Genomic DNA, 9,928 nt, shown 5'->3' with positions numbered 1-9,928 from the left:
TGACTGGGGACCCAGGCTGGAGATATCATGGGGAATCTTCCTCTTTCACTGAACCAGAGTGCTTGTGTCTATGTGTTGTATCTTCTGAATGCAACTTCCTTCTCGCTCACCTATCTCTTCCGTGTTCCCGCTCCTAATAGATGAATCAGAGTATGGGGTTAGAGAATGAGGTGATTCCAGGGCAGGGACTCGGGTCTCCTCCTGCCTAGAGATGCTTCTGGCCTCCCTGCCATGGACTGGGGCAGCAGCCAGAGGGTGGGTGAGGGAGGAGAGAGGGGTTGGTTGCACTTGAGTTTCATTCCCCTAGAAGGAGCCTGGGGGTGTGCAGAAAGCGAGAGTGACCACGAACTCTACACTTCCCCTACACCTAGTGCATAGTCTGACTCTGATCCTCAGGTCTAGGAAACTCCAAATTCAAGTTCCCCACATTCAAAATTCCTGGAGGGCACTTGTGATTTTGGTGCTCTGCTTCCTTCTCTTGGTTCCCACCATCTCCTGCACTTTTGACTGTAAATTCTTCTCTCTCTTGTCAGCCCTTCTATGGTTTTAAGAAGATTTGCATTAATTATCTTTCCTGTATTTTTAGTTATTTTCAGTGGGAAAGCAGGTCTGATATCCAGATTATGGAAGCCGTGGAGATGGTCTCTGTCCCTTTTTTGTTTAAACTCATGCCCTGGCCGGGCATGGTGGCTCACACCTATAATCCCAGCACTTTGGGAGATCAAGGTAGGAGCACCACTGGAGCCCAGGAGTTCGAGACCAACCTGGGTCACATAGTGGAACCTTTGTCTCTACTTTTAAAAAAGAAAATTAGCCCAGCATAGTGGCATGCACATGTAGTCCCAGCTACTCAAGTGGCTGAGGTGAGAGGATTGCTTGAGCCTGGGAGGTTGAGGCTGCAGTGAGCTATGACTGCACCACTGCACTCCAGCCTGGGTGACAGCTAGACCATGTCTTAAATAAATAAATAAACTCATGCCCTTTGTGATGTCACTCAGGCTCATGACTACAGACTCTTTGAACATGAATGACCCCACTTTTGTCTCCAGCCAGAACTTTTTCCTATTTTTCCTAAATTCCAGACCCACAGATCTAACTCCTTTCCTTTCCCCCTCCACTTGTATGTCTAATAAGCACATCTAACCCACCATGCTCCAAGCTGAGCTCCCGGTTCTTCTCTTGAAGTCTTTTCCTCTTCTCTCAATGGCAGCTTCAAGCCTGCAACAGCTCAGCTCAAAAACACTGGCATTATCTGTGGCCCTTTCCTTTCTCTTCCCATGTGTGTCCAATCTGTTGACAAACACTGTTAATTCCCCCTCTTCTCACCACCTTCACTGTGTCCTTGCAGACCTGAGCACCCTCCTCTCACATCTCAAGCATTGCAACAGCTGAGCAGAGTCTAGTCTCAGGAAAGCAAGCAGAGTGATCAGGTAAAAACATAAAATCCTGCCCCTTCTCTGTTCAACCCCTGTCTTCGCTCAGGGTGATGGTTAGTTTTAGGTCTCCACTTGACGGGGCCATAGAGTACCCTGGTATTTGCTCAAATACTATTCTGGGTGTTCCTGTGAGGATGTTTTGGGATGAGATTAACATTTAAATCAGTAGACTTTGAGTAAAGTGGATTGCCCTCCTCAGGGTGGGTGAGCCTTGACCAATCATTTGGAGGCCTGGATAGAGCAAAAAGCCTGGCCCTCCCATGAGTAAGGGGAACTGCTTTTGCCTGATTACCTGCAAGCTGGGATCTGAGTTTCCTCCTGCCTTTGGACTCAAGCTGAAACTTTGGCTTTTCCTGGATCTCCAGCCTGGAAGCTTGTGTACTAGAGCTACACCATCATTTCTCCCAGGTCTCCAGCGTGCTGACTGAGGATCTTGGGACTTGTCTGCTTCCATAATTGTGTGAGTCAATTCCTTATAATAAACACACACACACACACACACACACCATTGGTTCTGTTTCTCTGGAGAACCCTGGCTAATACACTCAGCAAAAGTCAAGTTTTTCTTTTCAATTTGAAAGTAGGTACTGTTTATTAACTGACCACATTAGTAAAATAATCATGGTAGACACCCTAGTTCATTCTTCTAAGAAGCCTGTTGATCTGGTCCTCCTTGTTGCCAACATCTCCACCTTCTACAAAATGGGTTGTCTCTTTCCTCATTCTACCTTGGGGAGAGGATCATTTGAACGGCCACAGGAAGTTATTTCTTCTTCAAGTCATTTTCCAGCCATACAGGTCCTAAGAATCAGATCCTCATATAGCAGATGATGCTATCTTTACATATTTATCAAGCAATTGAAGTGTTATCTGTCAAAGCAATTTGCTTCTTATTGATTTTGTCATAACCACGCTTGTAGATTAGTTCATTTACTGACTTCAGGTTTGAGTACCCCCATGTGATATGGGGTTTTGCAATCCTCAGCCTGTTAATTGACGATTTGTTGAGCTTCACAAAGGTTCCATTAGAGAGCTGACGACGGCGAAGGAGCTGCAACACCTTTTGGACCTTTGGGCTCCCACCTTGACACCTCTGATCAGAAGTTGCCAGCTTTTCTTGCCTTCCTTGCATTCAAATTTCAGTTCTGTCCATCTGCCTATATTCCTTGTGATAGTGCTTCGCTTTTTGCTAGAAAAGCTTCCTTCTTGTCTTTTGAAGCATCTTTTGGGCAAACTTCCTTTTCAGGCCTTGATCTTCAGCTCTGTGAAATTCCTTCACTTTTTCTTAAGGGTTTCTGGTACAGCAGGAACCTCCTCCTCCTCCTCCTCCTTCCTTCCTTCCTTCCTTTCTTTCTTCTCCTTCTCCTTCTCCTTCTTCTTCTTCTTTCTTCTTCTTCTTTCTTCCTGTCTTTGCCACCCTCCATGGTACCAGCTGGACAAGAAAAAAGTGAAGTTCTTATGAGAGCCCCCAAATTTCTTCATGATCAGACCCAGGACACCTCCCAGACCTACCCTCCTACCATCTTCCCCACTGATCACCCCTCCATGCTGGCATATGGCTATTTTCCAAGCACACCACGTGTGTTCCTACCTTGGGACTTTTAAATGTCCCGTTCTCTTGGAATGGATACCAGTGGACTAATTTCCACACACCCTTCGCATCTTTACTCAAATGTCATCTCTTCCAAATGGCCCCCCAAGCCATGTTGTAAAAAATTTTATCATCACGCCTGTAATCCCAGTACTTTGGGAGGCCAAGTGGTGGCAGATCACCTGAAGTCGGGAGTTCGATACCAGCCTGACCAACATGAGAAACCCCATCTCTACTAAAAATACAAAATTAGCCAGGTATGGTAGCGCATGCCTGTAATCCCAGCTACTTGAGAGGCTGAGGCAGGAGAATCACTTGAACCCGGGAGGCGGAGGTTGCGGTGAGCTGAGATCACGCCATTGCACTCCAGCCTGGGTAACAAGAGCGAAACTCCATCTCAGAAAAAAAAAAAAAAAAAAAATCAGTCCTCACTGATTCCTCTTTTGTGTTCCTGTTTTTATTTTTTCTTAAAATATATCATTCTTTAGCAGACTGTGTATTTTAATTTCATATTAAATGTTTGTCTTCCCACTAGGATTTATTATTATTTTTATTATTTTTTCTTTTTTTCCTGCTCTTCGTGGAGCAGGGGTACCCATAGGCCGTGTGCTCAGAGGAGCCTCCAGTGGGATTTTTGACTTGCCTTCTCATCCCAAGGGTTTATCCTTTGCTGTATCTCCAGCTCCTAAAACAGGGGGCCTGGTGCACCATAGGTGCCCATGAAGCATCAGCTGGATGAGGGAATTCTCAGGGCCAGGCACTGTCCTAAGCACTTTACACATGAGACCTCACTAAATCCCCACACAGCAATTCTATTGTGGTCTGCATTTTTCAGCTGAGCAAACTGAGGCACAGAGCGGGTAGGCAACTTTTGTAAAGTTCAACAGCCGGTAGGTGAGGGGTCTGGGTTCACACTTGGTATTCCATGTCCTCAACTTCCACATTTCCAATGCCCGGCTCTTAAGCCTCACCTGGCTGTCAACACCAGGGCTGGAGTCTGACGCTGCCTGGGACAAGGACAATGATGAGATCAGGGACCCAAATCCAAGGGGTGGTGGGGACCACATCTCTCTTGACTGCTAAGGACCTGGTCATGTCCACCTGAAGTGTTTGTCCCTGAGGACTCGCCTTCCCTCTGGAAAGAGGAAAGTCTTCCGCTCCTGAAACCCCCAGCCCGTGCTTCCCTCACCACAGCTCCTGTCATGCCATAAAGAATTTATTCTCCCATCTCGCTGAGGGTCCAGAGGCCCTGACTCCCAGGGAGGCGGCCAGGTGGTGTTCTCCTTCCTGTGTAGACAAAGCTGCATAAGGAAAGTGCTGCAGCTATGGGACCTGGTGACCTCAGGAGTCTAGATTTACAAGTCTGGACAAGCCCCTCGGGGGGCCTCAGTATCTTCACCTGCGGCGTCCAGTGGGGGTGGGAGCAGGACGGCCTCCCAGCCCCGGCCTCACTCCGACAGCACGTGATGCCCAAGTTCTCCTTCTGTGCGCGGCCACAGCTCTCACTCACCCTCCGGCTTCCTGTCGGGGCTTCTTCAGCCCCACCCCACATTTGGGGCATTTCCTTCCCTGACAGAGGGACCTGGGACCGGGCTGGGGCCCTGGCGGATGGAGACATGCTGGCCCTGCTGCTGCTGCCCCTGCTGTGGGGGGGTGAGTGAGCTGAGGGAGGAGGGACAGGTACGGGGGTGAGAAGGTGGGGCTGGAACTGCAGCTGAGCCTCTGTGCCCCCCCAGGGTCCCTGCAGGAGGAGCCAGGGTACAAGCTGCAAGTGCAGAAGTCGGTGACGGTGCAGGAGGGTCTGTGCGTCCTCGTGCCCTGCTCCTTCTCTTACCCCTGGAATTCCTGGTACTCCCCTCCCCCACTCTACGTCTACTGGTTCCGGGACGGGGAGAACCAATACTTTGGTGAGCCTGTGGCCACAAACAACCCAGACAGACAAGTGAAGTCAGAGACCCAGCGCCGATTCCGCCTCCTTGGGGATGTCTCGAAGAAGAACTGCTCCTTGAGCATCGGAGATGCCAGAATGGGGGACGCGGGAAACTATTCTTTCCGCGTGGAGAGAGGAAGGAATGTAAAATATACCTACCTTCAGAATAAGCTGAACTTGGAGGTGACAGGTATGGCGGGGGCCCTTGGAGAGGACCCTGGGACGTGGAGACCCCCGTGTGAGAACAGGGACAGGACCTGGGCAGGGGCGGTTGGAGGAGGTGTAGGACTTGGGGCAGGTCGGGGCCTGAGGCCTGGCCACTCTCGGGGTCACACCGTACGTCTTCAAGCCCCTAGGGCCCAGGTATCTCCCTGTCTCCTCAGCCCTGACAGAGAAACCCGACGTCCACTTTCTGGAGCCTCTGGAGTCCGGCCGCCTCACAAGGCTGAGCTGCAGCCTTCCAGGATCCTGTGAAGCGGGACGACCTCTCACATTCTCCTGGACGGGGGATGCCCTCAGCCCCCTGGACCCAGAAACCACCCGGTCCTCGGAGCTCACCCTCACCCCGAGGCCCGAGGACCATGGCACCAACCTCACCTGTCATGTGAAACGCCAAGGAGCTCAGGTGACCACGGAGAGAACTGTCCAGCTCAACGTCTCCTGTGAGTGGTGCTGGGGACACAGCTGGGTCCCCAAGGACAGTGGGAGTAAGGGGTGTGTGTGTGTGTGTGTGTGTGTGTGTGTGTGTGTGTAGAAGAGAGAGAGAGAGAGAAAGAGAATGATAACCAGGGAAAATTCGTGTGTGGTGCAGGAAGGACAGCTATCCCCACCTGGTGGGTTTCTGTGGGCCCTCCTTGGGTACCTCCCAGGCCCACGCCCCTCCCACTTGTCACCTCTGAAGCTGGGGCTGTATCTTTCTATCCCAGATGCTCCCCAGAGCCTCGTCATCAGCATCTTCTTCAGAAATGGCACAGGCACAGGTAGGAAAGATCCTCTTTCCTCTGGGGCTGTGATGGGAGCCTTCTATCAGCTCAGGGTTCAGCACCGGGAGAGGAGACCCTCCCTCACCCCTAAGACCCTGGGTCTGGGTCCCTCCTGCTCCCAGCCCCCCCCAGTCCCGGTCACTAAGAGCTTGCACGAACAAACCTAGTATTGCTTTCGGCTTCTCCCTTTTCTCTGCTCCCTGTTTCAAATTTATTTTTTCATTGTGAGAAAATTCACATAGCACAGAATTTGTCATCTCAGCCATTTTAAAGAGTATAGTTCAGCAGTGTTACGTGTGTTCACATTGTTGCGAAACCAAACTGCAGAGCTCCTTTTATCTTGCAAAACTGAAACTTTGTACTCACTAAACAGTGACTTTCCACTTCCCCCTCCTGCCACCAGGCAGTCACCATTCCACTTTTCTGTCTCGATGAGTTTGAGTACTCAGGACACGCTGTTCCCTTTTCTTGATTTTCTGCCTGCCCCCATGTCCTCTGATGCATGCCCTGCTTCATCTCTATCTGATCACCCTTTTCGGGAGCCTTCGACTTTCCCATCTCTCATAGCTTTGTCCCAGAACCCTGTTCTTCCCCTCCACATTCCTGAGTGATCCCCTCTCTCCTTGACCCTGTCCTGATGCCTCCCACAACTTTATATCCAGCCCTTTCTCTGAGGCACAGATCTGCACATTTAGCCACCTCCCTCGCATGCTTCTCAGCTCCTCCTTCCCTGTTGATCCCAGAGCTGTTCTGGACATCGTTCTGGACAGCACCCTTTCTCATCAGCTGCTCCATGAGTCCGCAAGTCTTGACACTTTTACTTCACCAATCATCACTTTCCTCCTCATCCCCTTGGTTCCAGGCCCAGCTCAAGTCTCGTGCTCAACCCTGGCCCATTGTCCCAGCCTCCTCCCAACCTCCCTGCCTCCCATCCCACTTCCCTCCAGTCCCGGACCTACTTGGCTCCAGCAGGATCTTTCTAGATCCAGTGCTTACTCTGTTTCCCTTGCTCATAGCCGCCTACTGCTTTCCAGGATAAAGCCCAAGGCCCTCAACCTGGCACCCAAGGCTCCAAAAGATCTAAGCCTGCTTCCTCTACCTCCATTATTGTGTCTTGGGAGCTCTGGGTCCTCCCTGCCAGGTTGCAGATATAGGAGCCTCTTTCCTCGTCTTCTTCTCTCAGTTCTTGGCACATCTGCCCCTGAGCTGCCCATCCACTTCTCCTTAACGTGAGAACTCCTCCTCATCCATCTTTTCTCAGCTCAGCGATCTTCTTTCTGATAGCCTGACCTGATCACCAAGTCCTCACCCCTTCATGCATGACTAGTCCATTCTCAGCACTCACCACAGTCTTAACTTTCTTCTTACAGCTCAGTGGGAGGAGTGAGGGAGATTTGGGCCTCCCAGCTCCCCTCACCTGGCTGTGCATCTCTTTCCCAGCCCTGCGGATCCTGAGCAATGGCATGTCGGTGCCCATCGTGGAGGGCCAGTCCCTGTTCCTGACCTGCACAGTTGACAGCAACCCCCCTGCCTCACTGAGCTGGTTCCGGGACGGAAAAGCCCTGAATCCCTCCCAGACCTCAGTGTCTGGGATCCTGGAGCTGCCCATCATAGGGGCTAGAGAGGGAGGGGAATTCACCTGCAGGGTTCAGCACCCGCTGGGCTCCCAGCACCTGTCCTTCATCCTTTCTGTGCAGAGTGAGTTGCAGGACAGGTGCTGAGGGTGGACAGCCTGGTGAGGTATTCAGGTTGGTGGGAGGGACTGAGGCCTGGGAACAGCACCTTACCTTCTTCTCCTTTCCCCCAGGAAGCTCCTCTTCCTGCATATGTGTAACCGAGAAACAGGAGGGCTCCTGGCCCCTCGTCCTCACCCTGATCAGGGGGGCTCTCATGGGGGTTGGCTTCCTCCTCACCTACGGCCTCACCTGGATCTACTATACCAGGTGAGCAGGCCTGCCTGTCTCCAGGAAGCTCCTGAGTTCCAGGTGGGGCTGAGCTGTGCTGCCCCACCTGGAATCAGAACTGAAGTGGCTGGTGCTGATCTGAGGCCCGTGTTGGCTCTGCAGGTGTGGAGGCCCCCAGGGGAGTAGGGATGAGAGGCCAGGCTGAGCGCCTCCTGCTCAAGACAGAACCGAGGTGTGGACACGCAGCTCTGCGGGACAGATGTAGGACATCACTGTCAGCTTTTCTGGAGGCTGACATCCCACTGACTACCCCTCTTTTCCTTTCTGCCCCATACCCCATCTATTTATCCCCCTCTGCTTGTGAGTCTTGCCCTATCACACCTGCATCCCTATCTGCACCCCATCCCCTCCCCAACCCCCATTCTCTTCCCTCTCCATCCTCCATCTCCAGCCCTGTGAAGGGAACGTACTTTCGGTCTTATACCCCCAATACTCAAAACTAACCTTTTTTATTTTTTTAGACAGAGTCTCGCTCTGTTGCCCAGGCTGTGTGCAATGACACAACGTCCGTTCACTGCAACCTCCACATCTGGGGTTCAAGCAATTCTCCTGCCTCAGCCTCCCTAGTAGCTGGGATTACAGGTACCTGCCACCACACCCAGTTTTGTTTTTTTTTTTTTTTTTTGAGATGGAGTCTTGCTCTGTCGCCCAGGCTGGAGTGCAGTGGCGCAATCTTGGCTCACTGCAAGTTCTGCCTCCTGGGTTCACGCCATTCTCCTGCCTCAGCCTCCCCAGTAGCTGGGAATACAGGCGCCCGCCACCACACCTGGCTAATTTTTTGTATTTTTAGTAGAGACGGGGTTTCACCGTATTAGCCAGGATGGTCTCAATCTCCTGACCTTGTGATCCACCCGCTTTGGCCTCCCAAAGTGCTGGGATTACAGGCGTGAGCCACCGTGCCCGACCAATTTTTTTTTTTTTTTTTTTTTGGTATGTTAGTGGAGATGGGGTTTTACCATGTTGGCCAGGCTGGTCTCGAACTCCTGACCTCAAGCAATCCACTGCGTTGGCCTTCCAAAGTGCTGGGATTACAGGCGTGAGCCACTGTGCCTGGCTGCCAAAAGTTACCTTCTTAACACTTGAATTTCTGGTCTCCTCAACTTCCTTATCCATATAGGCACAGACAGGCAGCATTTGTTTTCCAGTTAAAACTCTACCTCACTGTGATTATTATACAATACAATTATTATAAAATAAGTAAAACTTTTATGAAACAATACAATGTAATCGATTTTACTCTTTAATGCCTCTGTGAGAGTTTGTAGACAAAAATTATGTCTTTTGTTTTTTTTTTTTTTTTTTTGAGACAGAGTTTCTGTCTTGTTGTTCAGGCTGGAGTGCAATGGCAAAATCTCAGCTCACTGCAACCTCCGCCTCCCAGGTTCAAGCGATTCTCTCTGTCTATATCCATCTATATTGTCAGGTTCTGTGCATCATATAGCTGGAATCAAACATTGTATATGCTTTAGGGTCTGCTTTCATTTTTTCAGTGTGGTTTTCCCGGTTTATCCATGTTGTTACACGTATCATCAACAGCTCATTTTTGGTTTTGGTGGGTTTTTTTGCTTTGAATATCGTGCAGTCAGCCTTCTGTATCCACTAGTTCTGCATTTTCCCTTTAATTACCACTTTTGCTGCACCACAAAAATTTTGTTATGTTGTATTTTTATATTAGTTCAAAACATTTCCTTCTTTCCCCTGAGATTTTTTTTTAATCCGTGGATTGTTTAGAAGTGTGTTGTTTAATTTCTATGTGATTACAGATTTTACTGGTTTTTTATTTTCAAACACATTGTTACTAATTTCTTTTTTAGTTCCATTTTGATAAATACACATGCTTGATATGGTTTTTTTTTAACTTTTAAGTTCAGGGGGTACAAGTGCAGGTTTGTTACATAGGTAAAGTGTCATAGGAGTTTGTTGTACAGATTATTGCATCACCCAGATATTAAGCCTAGTACCCATTAGTCATTTTCCGGATCCTCTCCCTCCTCCCACCTTCCACCCTTTGAAAGGCCCCAGTG

General features: G+C 50.0%; 1 protein-coding gene across 2 annotated transcripts in view; it reads left to right on the top strand.

The window, feature by feature from the left end:
• Positions 1 to 4,518: 4,518 nt before the first annotated feature.
• The window catches only part of LOC112612609 (sialic acid-binding Ig-like lectin 14), a 37,129-nt gene continuing 31,719 nt past the window's right edge, over positions 4,519 to 9,928 (top strand). The window contains exons 1-7 of one of the 2 annotated variants that reach the window (XM_025367335.1): positions 4,519 to 4,680; positions 4,764 to 5,147; positions 5,341 to 5,619; positions 5,884 to 5,937; positions 7,381 to 7,638; positions 7,748 to 7,883; positions 8,007 to 8,248. In XM_025367335.1, the coding sequence (XP_025223120.1) occupies positions 4,644 to 4,680; positions 4,764 to 5,147; positions 5,341 to 5,619; positions 5,884 to 5,937; positions 7,381 to 7,638; positions 7,748 to 7,883; positions 8,007 to 8,049 (1,191 nt within the window). In that variant the 5' untranslated portion in view covers positions 4,519 to 4,643 and the 3' untranslated portion in view covers positions 8,050 to 8,248. Of the gene's footprint in view, positions 4,681 to 4,763; positions 5,148 to 5,340; positions 5,620 to 5,883; positions 5,938 to 7,380; positions 7,639 to 7,747; positions 7,884 to 8,006; positions 8,249 to 9,928 lie in introns of those variants that run through there. The other variant, XM_025367334.1, reaches the window with a different exon arrangement.

This window comes from Theropithecus gelada, chromosome 19 (genome assembly GCF_003255815.1).
Source record: "Theropithecus gelada isolate Dixy chromosome 19, Tgel_1.0, whole genome shotgun sequence".
Classification (NCBI taxonomy): Eukaryota; Metazoa; Chordata; class Mammalia; order Primates; family Cercopithecidae; genus Theropithecus; species Theropithecus gelada.
Note: the sequence above shows the minus strand (reverse complement) of the source record. Positions and strands in the feature narration are given on the sequence as shown.